Source organism: Helobdella robusta (genome assembly GCF_000326865.2).
Source record: "Helobdella robusta unplaced genomic scaffold HELROscaffold_46, whole genome shotgun sequence".
Taxonomy (NCBI): domain Eukaryota; kingdom Metazoa; phylum Annelida; class Clitellata; order Rhynchobdellida; family Glossiphoniidae; genus Helobdella; species Helobdella robusta.
In genome coordinates, this window is record NW_008705138.1 from 363,010 (window position 1) to 378,739 (window position 15,730).

Consider the following 15,730-nt stretch of genomic DNA (forward strand, 5'->3'; position numbering starts at 1 on the left):
TTTCAATGCATGATGCTTCTGATGTCCAGATTGAAAACTCAAAATAGCAGAGCAACGCATTCAGATTTATATCAATGCAGGATTTTTCAATCATATCCCGATTTTGTGCACGCTTCACACGACAAGTAAAAACTATCATTCAACCCAGCAGACATTTCTAAGAAAAATTTTATATCACACGATACCATTGTATCATTCTGATACCATTATTATTATTTATTATATAAGTATCCTCATTATCATATATAATATCATCATTATCATATATAAGTATCCTCATTGTCATATATAACCAACGTCATTATCATAATTTATTATATAAAAATATGAGTTATGTGGGTTGATGAACGTTGGTTTTAAATAAGATTGGGAGGCGAATGTTGAGCCACTCGTGTGACATTAAATATTGTGATTTGGAGGAAGGATATGTTGGTATGATGATGGGTATAGCTGTTATATTCTTCAACATTTGAGAGATGGAGTTGAAGTATTTTGTAATATGTTAAATAAAGTGAGTTAAAAATCTGCATTATTCGTTTATTTACATTGCTTATGTTTTTATTATTATGTTGATTTCATGTTGGTTCAATTAATGAACTGCTTTAGCTTTTTCCCCATTCCTGTTTACGTTAATAATAAGAGAAAACTACGTTTATTATTATGATTATTATTATGATTATTATTATTATTATTATTATTATTATTATGATTATTATTATTTTTATGATTATTATTATTATTATTATTATTATTATTATTATGATTATTATTATTTTTATGATTATTATTATTATTATTATTGTTACTATTATTATGATTATTATTATCATTATCATCATTATTATTATTATTATTGTTATTATAAAAACTCAGAGGAGCTAGCGATTATTATTGCAGTAGATCATTGCGTAGAACCTTCTTGAAGCAGAGCAATGAATGGAGAAACAAAACTTCAACAAACGTTATTATTACACACACACACGCACGCGCACGCACACACACACACGCACACATACAAACACACACACGCGCGCACACACACACACATACACACGCACAAACACACACAAACACACACACACATATATATATATATATATATATATATATATAATAAGAAACATCGTTATCACCATTTCTTTACGATGGGACTTTTTTACATAACCACCATCATTTCCTCCACCCTATTGACGACCCAATGTCAATATTAGATACCTACACTCCCCTATGAATGCCAGCACATGACCATCTTGAAATGAAATGACATCGGGCTGCTGAGTGGTCACATGCCATTGTGTTTATGTTTGTGTATGGATGTGATGATTGTGTGTGTGCGCTTGTGTTTGTAAATATATGTGTAAATATGTGTATGGGTATGTGTATAAATTTTTATGTGTTCATGCATAAGCGTATGTATAGGCGTATTTACTATTTATGTGTATATTACATATATGTGATAAACTGTGAAGTCTTTGTAGTTTCTTTTTGAAGTGAGAGGGAACATGTAGGAGTGTGCAAGTTACAGCAGTTTATTCATGGATAAGTGGTTATAATGTTGTTGGGACTGTTAAGTTGAGTTGAGTTGAGAGGTTTGTTGGAGTGCGCTTTTGTTATTAGCACCGGATGTATTCAATGTTTCCTGCTATGTAGTAGCGTGTATGTGTTGTGTGTGTGTGTGTGTTGTGTGTACGTGTGTTGTGTGTACGTGTGTTGTGTGTGTTGTGTGTGAGTGTGTTGTGTGTGTGTTGTCTGTGTGTGTATATTTACGTATTTAATTGTTATAGTCTATTGTTTGGAAATAAGTAAGATGTTTGTGTGTGCGTGCCTGTATGTGTGTTGTGTGTGTGTTGTGTTCAATTTATATACATAATTCTCTCCGAAGTGCAACAAAGAAGGTTGTAGTGTCACACTTCCAGCCTTGATCATTTTACAAAATATTTTCATTTATCTAGCACTTCACTGAAAGGATGTTCGATGAAAATTTCAAATGCTTCAAGCAAACAAATTAAGGACGTCAACTTTTCAAAACCGGCATCAAAGGAAACCTTAAAAAACACCTGGATAAGCAAGTGAAATGGTAGATGAGTTGGAATGAGGAAATATGGGCTTTTAATTCACCTGAGCTTGTCCTTTGATTGCGTTGGTCCATTTCTGTGAACAAGATGAGGCTGTGTGTGAGTGTCTATAAGTGTATGTGTTTGTGTGTGTGTGTATATTTATGTATATATCCGTGTGTATGTGTTTATTAACGTATTCGATTGCTATGTTCTATGGTTTAAAAATAAGTGTGGTGTATGTGTGTGTGTGTGTGTGTGTGTAAGTATGGATGTGTTAACGTGTGTGTAGATCTATGTTTGGTTGTATTTTTGCTGGTGTGTGTATACGCGCGAGCAATTGGGGATTGATGTTGACTCGAAGTAAACAGGAGGGACGAGGAATTTTATAAAGAAATATTGAACAACTTTTCAATTTGTCAATTGTGCCGGCCGGCGTTCAACTCTTAATTGTGTGCGTCCTCGCTGCCAGTGCAAGGAATGTGGGCTGTTCGGTGTGATGCTGATGACGACGATGATGATGAGGACTTTGTTTATGATAGTCTATGGTGATGATGGTGACGTTGTTTTTGATTGTAAAGATGCATTTTATGGTTGGGATGATGATGATAATGGCGATGTTGTTTATGATAAAGATAGTGGTAGTGCTTTTTGTGGCAATTGTGATGATAATAATTTTCAGATGATGGTGACGATAAGGATGATTTTGATGATGGGATGGTGATGATGGTGATGATGAGGATGATAATGATGATGATTATAGTGATGATGATGATGATATTGATGATGATTATAGTGATGATGATGATGACTTATGAGTGAGAGAGTTTTGTATTAAGGTCGGCAAACTTAAATGATTATTGCTGCTTGCCACTCATGAGATAAACATCTTCGCCAAAATTAGAAACTCATCTGAAACATGGCAACGGAGAGGGAATGATGAAATAATTTTTAAATTAAATCAAACAACAAAACTATACCGGAAGTTAACCACATCCCGGAAGCACTCGACACAGAAGCACATATTTGCATGCTCGTTAAAACATATTTCTCCGTCAACTTCTTACGAGAACATTTTTGAAGGCATCGGATGCACTAACGCGTTGCCTCCAATCAACAAACATCCCCTGCCTGACTTCTAAGACGAAGAATCATACGCACATGCACACGCGCCTACAATCGCATAAAATATGTACACTCGCACATACACGACACATTTACATATATAACACACACACACACACACACACACGAGCTCGCATATACATACACATAAAAACACATATATGCATGCCTACACAACTCTTTATTCTCACTAACAAAAACAACCATTACACAGAAAATCACCAACATTAAAAACAAATGCAGGTTAAAACAATTAACTCACAAATACAACATTACAAACATGTTTGTACAAACATTCACACACGTGTAAATATATTGTACACATTCATACTCACATATATACACATACTTTCTCACTCGTACACCCATACAAACATGTACAAACACATACTCGTACAAAAAATGTACATGCCTGTACGACATAAACATTCCCAAATAACTTTCCACCATGAACCATGATAACCTCCATTGCGCACTATACAAACATACAAACACACACGAATACTGCCACAGAGTGCAAGCTTTCAAACAGAAATAACCGATAGACACACATACTTTTAAAAAAAACACACACACAAACTGAATCACACAATCCCACAAAACTTGCCTACCTTCAAATATATGCACACATTTTGTAAGCAGTGCGGAGACAATCATTGAGTGACACCTTGCTTGTTGTAGTCGTTTAGTGCGCTGGACTAAATAATCCCCACACACAAGCACGTGACTACGCATGACGTTTCAAGATGACCTCTTCTTATCAACCTCTTAATTTATCCCTTCTTCATAAATGCTCCTCTGAATGCTTCCCAGGTTTATCACCTAAGTTGCTTTGATTTAAATGGTTTTAATGTCTTTCATTTTAAGAGCTTTGATTAGTTATCTGCTTGAATGAACGAGTAAGTTGTGTGGTGCAATTGAATTTGTTATGTCACGCTACTTCACAGCACTGAATGCTCACATCGTAGAGATTAACGAGGTTTTCGATTTTAAAATTTGTTATAGTATTGTTGTGCATCGTGATTGTATAAAAAAACATAAAATTTTCTTAACCTGCGGCGAAAATTTTTTATCGTTATAAAATTATTTTTATTTTATCCCATTGCGAGATATAAATCTGTATATTTTTAAATATACTGTATATTTTAAATTTATATATATATATATATATATATATATATATATATATATATATATATATATTAACTCATCTTTATACAATTGTATGTACGTGTCAGCTGTTCCAGCCATAAAATAAAAATTTTATACTCAAACATGCAATAAACAATAATGACTTGAAAAATAAATTTAACAAATTTTCTAGCAATTTTTAGGAGTTGAAATAAATTTTTTCCTAATTTCTCAGCCCCGACATTCATACAACTGGAGCTTGTTTATTGGCAAAAAAACCTAAATCTGTAAAATAATTCATAAAATTTTGAACTCTTAAAATAGTTGCCTAGAGAATCCAAATAAAAAAATTGCTGTGAAAATGATGTTACTTTGGAAGCGCCTATTCGTTTGAACAATTGCTTTCGCGCCTGAAGCTGATTAGGAGCCTTCATTGAACTTGGTTAACATGATGAACACTTAATCTCTACTCAAAATTTCATTCCAGACATAAAATATTAAATTGGGCAAAAAAGCCTTTTCAAGTTGTTATTATCAAATAATTTTCTATACGTCCAATTATTTGATTTGAATGACAAATCAATGCTTTGGATTATGTATTTGTGTTTGCAATTGTCAAAAAATTATTTCCAAAAAACAACATTTATACGGTCCGTGAAATTTTTCATAGTTGAAACGACTCGTTAGCCAATCGACCCTGACACCCCCTTTGAATAATCAATAAATTAACTGAATAGAATATTTTGTGTGTCATCGTATATAATATCATATTAAAAGTTATGATATTATGATATGTTAAGGTAGAGTATAATACAAATTGAGTTTTTAAAAAATCCAATTAAGAAAGAACAGAAGTATACAAACAATTAGACTTCAAAAATGTTTCTGCCCGCTTTTTTGGTTTCTATTGCTGTCTCAACTCTTTCATAGTAATTTATCACTGAAATTCATAATTCGAACGAATAAAATTATTCATCAGTTTAATCATCTCCGAAAATTAAATCTTTAAAATTTAAAAAAAATAAACTGAAAACACCAACCCCGATTTCGATAAGCAATATTTGATTAGTTTGAAATCTGATTTGGGATTGAAAACGACATTTCAATGAAACTGGCCCGGAAAGGCAAGGATGGAAAGATGTTGATTTTGCATTTACTTCCTGAAACATTACAAACATTGTTGAACGGTATCGTCCTTTGCTGCGTAATGTCGTTAAATATATTCGTAAAATATTATTATTATAGTTATTTTTACTATTATTACTGTGATGGGAACACGATTTGAACATAATTTAATGCTGACTCTATTTCTCTTTGTGCCCATTCAAAATGTATGGCGAGCATTGTAGATTTTATTTAATTTTTCTATTTATTATACTGTGTTTTATCGTGTTTTATAAAATGTTTATTTAAATTTTGGCTGTTAGGAGAATTTACAATTTACTTAATTTTAATTATTACTTTGCATTTCTAAAAAAAACGCTCAAAATAATAAATGGAAAAATGCTTTCATTAGAAAGAGAGAGAAAGATAGAGATAGAGAGAAAGAGAGAGAGAGAGAGAGAGAGAGAGAGAAGGAGAGAGAGAGAGAGAGAAATAAACTAATAGAACAGAATAAAACTCACAATTAAACTGAAATCAATCCAAAGACAGTGATGATGATGGTGGATAAATTTAATAAGAACTTGGCGAAGGTTTACATTCACCGCCATTAAATTCCTTCATTACGATTCGACAGCAAGGAGTTATCGTTATTAATATTGCTGTTGTTGTTGTTGTTTTGGTAAATGTTGTTGTTTTTATTGTTGTTGTTGATGAAAAAGATATGTTAAATTATGCGAAAAAAAATGAAATCGCTCTCAAACGGTGTTTGTTAAATACTTCATCTACATAAATGATTTTAATAGAAGGTCAAGTCCAAACTAGAGATTAAACGTGCATGAGATTATTTAATATACTTCGCAAGTTACAAAAATATCGAGCTTGTTTAACATTCAACTCGTGTAATTTACAGAACCGTAAACCCCAAACATATGCAAACAAGTCAACATTTTTGTACAACGGCTGTAGTAGGCCTAATCATACCCTCAACTATTTAAACCGAAGAAATACCTTTTAGGAAACCCATCACTTTAATATAGAAATGACGATTGATTTCATCAAAACTATTATCCATTTTTTAAATATTTATTGTCAAATTTGTATAGTTTGTTGTTGCATGTTGAAATTTTTAAAAATTCTGTATCATTATAATGTTATTTCATCTTAACGTAATCTTCTATTCATTCTGACAAACTTTGCAACATGTTTGCTTTGTTAAATTTTGCTATCTTATCTACGTCTTCTTGCTCTACCGTTTTGACAATAAAGTTCAACGGTGAATAAGCTATTCATTGGCGCATTCACTTTATAATTACCGATAATAATGTTTCAAATTTGTTCATTCCTAACACAATTTGAAACTGTATTTATTATTTTTATCTGAACCAATCGAATTTATCTATACTTTTTTTTTCAAAATAATGATGTTGTAATCGACCTTAATCAAAAAATAAATGTATCGTGCTCAACTTACTTCTGAGGTCATAATTCATAAATAACGTTCGTCGTAATCTTTTCAATTAATGAATATTTAATTTAAGATTAATTAATTAATTTTATAAATTATTTTAATTTTAATATTTTCAATTAACAGAAAACCAACAACGACATCAACGATGACGTCAACGATGGCGAACGACACCCCACCCACCTACACCGACGATTACTTCCTACAGACGGAGACGTCGCCCGATCGCGAGTGTCGCTTCTTCCTCTTGGTCGTCTACGTCTTCATATTCGGAGGGCTGACGTTCATAGGGTTAATTGGCAACCTCATCTCCTTCTACGTTCTACGGATGGATAAAAAAAGTCACGTGGCTTGTTTCCTGCTCCAATCATTGGCCATGAACGACACGTTATTTCTGCTTCTGACCTCATACGCTCAAGTCTTCACGTCGCTGGTCTATTACTTCGGACGGGAGGATCATGCGATGATGTCTTACAACAGGGTCTTCGTGTTTCCATTCGTGCACGCAACACAGATGGCGACCGTCTGGATCACGGTGCTCATCAGTTTCAACAGGTACATCGCTATCTGCTGGCCTTTCCATGAGGCCAGGTGGAACACAAACAGAAATGTGAAAATTCAAATCACAGTCATGGCCATCTTGGTCATGATCTACTGCCTGCCAAAATTTTTTGAGTCCGAGATTGTTTATCAACGTGAAAATGTTACGCTGATTGAAGATTATTTACGTAGTAATCAAACATTGAATGCCAGTGTCTCTGTCGTTGAAACGTTTGTAGTAACCACTGAGTTCAGTGCCATGAAGAAAAACACATTCTGGTACGGAACCATTTACGAAACTCTTCTCTATTGCCTCTTTGTTTATTTGGGACCTCTGCTTCTTTTAATTTTTTTCAAATCTCAACTTATTAAAGAACTCATAAAATCAAATAAACGCTTGAAACAACTTAAAATAAGCAAAAAACGCAAGTGCAAACAGGCTGGTGCTAAAAATCAAAAAAAGGAAAAACACGCTGATACTTCTAAAACATTGCTAACAAGCTGCCGAGATAGGGAAGAGGACAGTTGTCCGACCGACAAGAACGAACAAATCAACCCGACAACTACGAATGGAAGTAATGACAAATGGAAGCACAATGTTCCACAAGCACATTTCAATAACTTGAACATGAACTTACCGGCTGGCGATCGTAGCTCTGATGATTTAAATGGAATAAGCATCTGCGCGAGCACGTTTGTCAGCGTTTCTAATGAAGAGAAAAAAATTGATCTAACACCAGTCAAGGAAAATAAACCAATCACTAGTCTTCCAATCAAACCGATAGCTTCATTTGAAATGAATAACACATCGAAACATAAAAAATGCGTCACCGTCGATGATGGACCTAATGAATGTGCATCGAATTTGATAGCAAACATTCCAACTACGGATGTGCTGACTCAGTTTAGAGATGAAAAAATTTCTTTTTCGTCATCCACTCCAAATTTGCCACTTGAGAAAAATGATGTAAAAACGTCATTTGACTCAAAAAGTACAAGCCAACATTTTACACCAGAGAATTTGAATTCAGACTCGCCGTTTTGTTCATCGCAACCAGCAGATAAGCACACAACATCAGAAAGGGCATCACCACAGACAGCAGAGCCAACTACTTCAACAACCACCCCACAAACGACATCAACTACTTTACAGACGACAACAAACACGCCGCAAATAACAACAGCAGCAGCAGCAACAAGCGACAACAAAGTAAAGAGATCTCAAACATACGCTCCCCCGCCAGGACAGAACTTTGAAATGAACGATGGCGATCAGAACATCACGAAGGTCATGGTCGGCATCGTCGTCGTCTTCATCCTCTGCCAGACTCCTGGCTACATCAACAGCGTACTTTTTTTTGTATTGTTTGCTATGTATTAAAATAGTTTAAACAGTTCCAAATAGTTTAAACAGTTTTTAAAATGCTTTTCGGAGGAGTTAAAAAATGTTGAATTAACCTTTTAACGAATTGTATTTAAAAAAATTTTGACATTATTGTATTTAAACGAATTGTATTTAAAAAAATTTCGACATTATTATTCTATGAAATTGCAAATGTGTAAATAACATATAACTTTCACACAGATTCTGAACTATTGCAACCCAGACTACAAATGTGGCAATGCTTACTTCTACTATTATCATTTGAGTAACCTGGCCATCAGCACGAACTCCGTGGTCAACTTCATCATCTACTGCGTCTTCAGGAAGCAGTTCAGGGAAAAATGTGTTAGGATATTCTGCGCCAGGAATTACAGATACAAACAAATACGCTTTGCTAACTAGACTGGATGCGTCTCTTGTGAATATTATTTTGTCTGGTATTATGTAATCAATATTATGTCTTTATAGTGATTTTTTTATAGCATTTTTTATTGTGTGTTAGGTGTGAAAGAGGTGATATATTAACATAATTTATTTTTATAATAGTACGTCATTAATTAATTATTTGCGTGTTAACAGTTTGTTTCGTGGTGATAATAAATATTAAATATTTCAGATGTTTTAATAATTTGGGAGGCCAGCGATAACGTTCAGACGATTGATCATGATGTATGTGTGTTGTGTGTGTGTGTGTGTGTGTGTGTATGTGTGTGTGTGTGTGTGTGTGTGTTGTTGCTTTTGACACCTTTGATACGTTAGTAGCAATGTTACTAACGTAGCAAAGCTACAAAAAAAAATTATCCCCATCTGCCTGAAAATTTTTCAAGTAAAAAATTTCTCTTTTTAAAAAAAGAATTTACTAGTTGGAAGTGTCTTCCATAAAATATTAACATGAGATTTGAGTTTTATTCTCAAAAGGAGTCGAGATGACTGACCTGTTTTCAATTTATTTAAATGTCTTGGCAGATTCAAATAATTTAGCCTTGAATAAATTTTAATGCAAATTCAGTCGTTTGAAACAGACTGACAGTTCAGTCTGACAGTGACGAGGACATCTTTGGAACAAAATGTACCAATATTATATTTTATTATGTTACGATAATTTAAAAATATTTCAATAAGTCATTTTCATAAAACTGAAACGTAAACTGAAATTTCGTTCCCTTGAAAAATCTTACGTACATAAAAGAAGACAAACTTGGAAGTTTTAAGTTCATCTGTTGGCCGGCGTGATGGCTCAGTGGTTCAAATGCTCGCTGAGTCAAACATCTCAATAGCTATCATATACTCAAATTATGCTCAACATAAATACATGTGTACATCGTGTGAAAAGGATGGCTGCTTCAAATCAATGAATGAAGATATGAAGAACATAATAAAGATATATAGATAATATATATGTAACATTATAAGTGGTTCTGTGTATGTAAAAGCTGCAATAATAAAGACTAAAAAAATTAATTTTATTAAGTATTGTTATTTATTCAAAATTTGTTTAAAAAAATTAGACAAGTTAATCAAAATTATGATTAATAATAACGTAACATTATTAAAATTTTACAGATGGAGGTTTTGTATAGACCAGGAGTGGGCAAACTTTTTCTGTGAGGGCCGCATTGAGAACTATTTTACCTTTAAAGGGCCGCATTTTTACTTAATTTTTAAAGATTTGTGGGTTTTTTTGGTCATAATGTCTGACCGACGATCTTTTTTGGCGAACAAAGCTTCGTTCTCATCAGACTTGATTCAAAATGATCATTTAACAATTAACTTTGTGAAATGATTTTTTCTGAAAGAAATTAACTCTTTTATTTATGATATCAGCTCAATTTTTAATTTTATTTATATCATAAAACTATTTCCAAGATTTAGGTGGTTTGTTATCATTGCAAAAATCAATAAAAAGTGTTGACATTTTAGTGATATTTTGATAAAAATTCAAGAGAATAACTTTAACCATAAAAAATTTTTAATAATAATTTCTTTGAGTAGAGTAATTTGTGAAAAATGTGAGTTATTAATTTACATAGCGTAAATAACTACAGAAGCGACGCTATTTGCAGAAATGGACATAAATGAATGCCAGTGACACGATGCTTTAGAAAAGGTAGTTATCATTATTTTCATTCACAGTTGAGCATATTTTTCGATTAATCTGATTTTTTTCCTGTACTCTTTTTGCTATAGATTTCTTGTCCAACTTCTCTTAGTAGTTTACTGTTAAATGGTTTGTTTTTGTTTATAACATGGGCAGTATTGTCTAGTTATATATATTCTGTTAAATGGTTTATATTTTCAAACATGGGCATATTGACTTCTCAGTTTGAGCAAATTATTAGCTAATATTAATATTGTTACTTTACTAAATCTTAAATATTTCAGGAGCTATTTCACAATGTTCACTAAGCGCCGTTGAAAATGTTCCTACAGAAAAATCTTTTGTTTCTTTATCATTCATTTTCTACTCTTTTAATTAAATTTCTCCGTCATACAAACGTGTGCGTGATTATTTTTAATTATAAATTGACATTATGAAATATTGAAAAACATTCAAGTGCTTCTTTAAATAGTTTGAAAAAAAAATTTATTTTATTTCATTAATAGGCTTCTAAGTGAGTAAAAAATTTTCTTGAATTTATAATGCAGAGTATTTTTTGAAGAATTAAGTTGATAAAATGTTAATGTTTGAAAAGTTTCAATAAAATTTTAATGAGTTGACAAGGTTTAAACCATAAATAATTAATTAATTATTATTTATTTGTTTATTTATATAATAAATTCTTTTCATATATTAATTACATATCGTTGAATTATTTATCGTTACGTAACTATTAATTTCATTTATTTTAAATTGTTTTTGTAATTTTGTATATAGATATATATCTTTGTGTGCATGTGTATATGTGTTTGTTTGTGTGTATGTGTGTGTGTGTGAATTTGTATGTACAACGCAATCCTTTTTTTATGTTTTACTTGAAGGAATGAATGTATATTTTATCTTATTTCGCTACTACTGTATGCCGCTAAATACATTCTATAATCATAATTTTATTTCCACCATTTCATACCTCGCACGTTGTTACATAATCTGCGTTTGCTAGAGTTTGATTTACAGAACAATTATAAAATATCAAAGTGAAACAAAATATAAATTAGGTATTATTTATGGGAGAATAATAGGTTAAAGTTACTATAATGAAAAAATTGAAAATTGATTAAAATAATTTCGTCCTGCAAGTTTGTATATTATGAATCTGCCAAGACATTTGAATAAATTGAAAACAGATCAATCATCTCGTCTCCTTTTGAGAATCAAACTCAAATCTCATTTGATATCTCATCACTTTTCAAAATCTCAAGATTTTTTGATCTTTTAGGGGAGTCATTAGGTGACAGTTCCATGTTCATTATCATGTTCCGTCGTGCACAACAGGACCTAACAGAATTTGACAGAATTGTCGGTACAAAGTTCACTGAGGCTCTTCTTGAACAACGTGACTTGTTCAAATTCACAAAAGTGTTTTTCTTTGCTGCTACTAAACACCATGTTCATTTTTTTATATCCTAACATTGACATCTGTGATACTCTTGGTCTTTTCATTGTTTTTTTTATGAGAATCGACATTTCTTGATGAATAGTTTTTATGCTGTGGCGTATTCGAACTCAAGTATTTATCCTTATTTGATTTTCTACAATTGCTCGGATGTCCTTTATTTGGAGAATGTCGCGTCCTCTCTGTTGAATCTTGAAAATGCCTGCGACTTATTAGGCCGCATCTTTCCATCTCAGTATATACGCATTCTTTGATTTGTTTCGTTCGGTGGTTGGTTTCTTTTTTCGTAAGTTAATTCTGGTAGGGATGATATTTCCTCACCTCTCTTCCAAAATCTTGAATGGCTTCCACTCTGACCAGATTGTTTTCTGTTTGTGACGTCGTAACTGCACCTTCCATTCATAGCACTTTTGATATTGTCTTTGCATTTTTCCAATGTTTTGTTTAACTTATCTTTCAAATGAGACATTGTTGACTACATTGAAAAACTAAATTGCTACAATTATTTTAAGAGCTATTAGAAAACTAAACTAAATAAGAGGAATTTTCAACAAATGAACGCGAAACTGGCGGTATTTATACATTGCCATTGTTTCTTGGTTGAGATTATTTTTAGACACTCATTTAAAACTTGGGTGTCAAACATTCGGACAAATGTTTGGAAACTTTGTTGACATCATTTTGTAAAACCATTGAGTAGAAGAATATTATGATGCTTGTAATAAATTGTGATCGTTTGTTGAAAACACTGCTGTCATTTTTAAAGCTGCTAAATTTTATTTCTTCGTTAGTCAAGTTACGTAATAAATTCAAGCAGAACTTGTTTTTATCTTATCATGAATTCGTTCGTGTGCATATTTGTAGACAATTTATTTATTTTTTAAAATGTTGTTTACTTGTGTATGAACCATGAATTTATTAATTTAACCGATTAAACATGAGCCAGCTCGTTTTAAATTTATTCAACGAGTAAAAAATTGTTACGAGTTTTGATTAGCATTTTATAATATCTGAAACAACTTTAGTTTTGTCGCTAAGAATTAAAACCTGAAACCTTAAAAATTAAATTTATATGTTAATTCTCAATAACACAAGGCACCTCGTTAATATTATTATATTATTGTAAACCAGCTAGAAAATATGATATTTTTATACTTTTAGATATTAATTGTAGTTAAAGCTGACGTGGTTTTTGTCTTGCTAAATTTTAACAGTGAGTTTCCATATCCGTCCATTTGCCGCTCCAGTCTCCAAGTGTCATTCTTGTCAATAGGTTTACCAGTTTGCATTGCACTGTATGTAATTTCAATGAAAATTATTATGCTGGTGTTTAAATTCAACAAACAAAATCAGCATTCACAAAAATTTTTCATGAAATTTGAAATTCACTTTTCATCATTAGCAGAACAATCGTGCAGTAACTGCAAACATGTTGAAATTTGTTTATATCCACTTTTTGCACTTCAACATATTTACGTAAAATAAATTACTAATTTAAAAATTGAAATAACATTGGCCAGAACAACGAGTACAAAATGAACAAAAAAAAAGGAACTCAGACGAGATATTTATTTATTTAATATTTATTAAGATGTTATGTTATATGTATAAGTATCAAAGTAAATACACTTCACACATACGTTTTGTATAACACACATATGCACCCATTTATAGATACATGTATGTATGTATGCATGCGTGTGTGTATGGATGTGTATACATTGAACTAACTTTCTTAATTCAAGTCTGCTGAAATAATTTGTAGAAGCTGCTTGCTTGGCTTTATCTACGTAGGCCCCAGAGAGATTCAGTTATGGTCATTAAATATTCATACATACTTAGCACGTACATATATGCAAACAAACGAAAAAACAAAGTTTTTTTAATATGAAAAATTTGAAAATTAAAATTTTAACTTTGCTTGAATCTGCACAAACCGCACAGACAAAATCCGCAAACCGCAAAATCCGCGGAGTTTAAGAATTTTTTTGACACCGCATTGCGGATATCCGCTTTGATCTCTTGTATATATTATATATGTATGTTTTAATAGGTATATATATATCTATATATATATGTGTGTGTGTGTATGTATGTGTGTGTGTGTGTGTGTGTGTGTGTGTGTGTGTGTGTGTGTGTGTGTGTGTGTGTGTGTGTGTGTGTGTGTGTGTGTGTGTGTGTGTGTGTGTGTGTGTGTAGGTACATATCGACAACCACAGAGGAATCTCTCTGCTCTCCATACTGGGAAGATACTAGCCAGAGTGATTGCTCCGAACACCTGGCAAAACATGTCAACAATCTAGATATCTTTCCGGAGGGTCAGTGTGGATTCAGAGCTGGACGCAGCACAACCGATATGGTGTTCATTGCGAGGCAACTGCAAGAAAAATGCCGCGAGCAGCAACGGGGACTGTATATGGTTTTTGTTGACCTGACCAAGGCATTTGATTCGGTTGATAGGTCAGCACTCTGGCGCTGCTTGTCAAAAATTGGTTGCCCCTTTGTTTTTTTTGCCGTTGTTTGTTCCTTCCATGAAAGTTTGAAAGCAAGTGTGGTTGAAAATGGTGAACGGTCACAGGATTTTGATGTTACAAACGGAACCAAGCAAGGATGCGTTATGGCTCCATTGCTGTTCACCATCTACTTTTCATTGATGCTTCGAGTTGTTTTTTGTCACGGTAGTGAGGGGATACCAATCTGATGGGTTGTTTTTAATATTAGACGATTGCAAGCCAAGTCCAAAACACACATTTCTGTTGTTCGGGACCTCTTATTTGCTGATGATTGTGCACTGGAGATTCAGACGCTGTTCAACCGCTTCTATATAACAGCTAAAAAATTTGGACTTACAGTCAGTCTGAAGAGAATTGAAGTCTTGCATCAAAGCTACCCAGTTTCGTTGGGGGCAATGGTCCATGTGATGGCGGACGACTCAATTCTGTTGATAGATTTTGTTATCTAGACGTCAACTCCAATAATGCAACTATCGATGATGGCTTGCAAAAGTAGGTGCTGCTTTGTATGATGACCGGACGTCTTTGGAAAGAGCAGTTGTGCTCCCTTCACTGCTTTATGTTTGCGAAACCTGGACGTTATACCGTCGCCACATTCGTAGGCTCGACCAGTTTCATATGAGATGCTTGCGCATGATTGCAGGTATCCGGTGGGAAGAGAGGGTCTCAAACGCAGTGGTTCTGGCAAAGTGCGATATAATGAGTGTAGAATCGCTGCTGCTTCAAACTCAGTTTCGCTGGATAGGGCACGTTATGCGTATGCCAGATACAAAAATTCCCAAGCAGGTCTTTTTTGGTCAGCTGGCGTCGGAAAATAGACTGGCAAGTGGCCCGTACGCAGATACAAAGACAGCCTTAAA

General features: G+C 33.1%; 2 protein-coding genes across 2 annotated transcripts; one reads left to right on the top strand and one right to left on the bottom strand.

Moving 5' to 3' along the window:
* Nucleotides 1-7,039: 7,039 nt before the first annotated feature.
* HELRODRAFT_178125 (hypothetical protein) lies at nucleotides 7,040-9,205 on the top strand (the record flags this gene model as incomplete). The annotated part of the gene is made up of 2 exons (XM_009026267.1): nucleotides 7,040-8,767; nucleotides 9,005-9,205. 2 exons carry the CDS (start codon nucleotides 7,040-7,042, stop codon nucleotides 9,203-9,205), a joined length of 1,929 nt encoding a protein of 642 aa, XP_009024515.1.
* A 2,916-nt stretch (nucleotides 9,206-12,121) lies between these two features.
* Nucleotides 12,122-12,826, bottom strand: HELRODRAFT_178126 (hypothetical protein; the record flags this gene model as incomplete). The annotated part of the gene is made up of 3 exons (XM_009026268.1): nucleotides 12,122-12,301; nucleotides 12,373-12,605; nucleotides 12,679-12,826. The coding sequence occupies 3 exons, from the start codon at nucleotides 12,824-12,826 to the stop codon at nucleotides 12,122-12,124; spliced, it is 561 nt and encodes a 186-aa protein (XP_009024516.1).
* Between the last annotated feature and the right edge of the window lie 2,904 nt (nucleotides 12,827-15,730).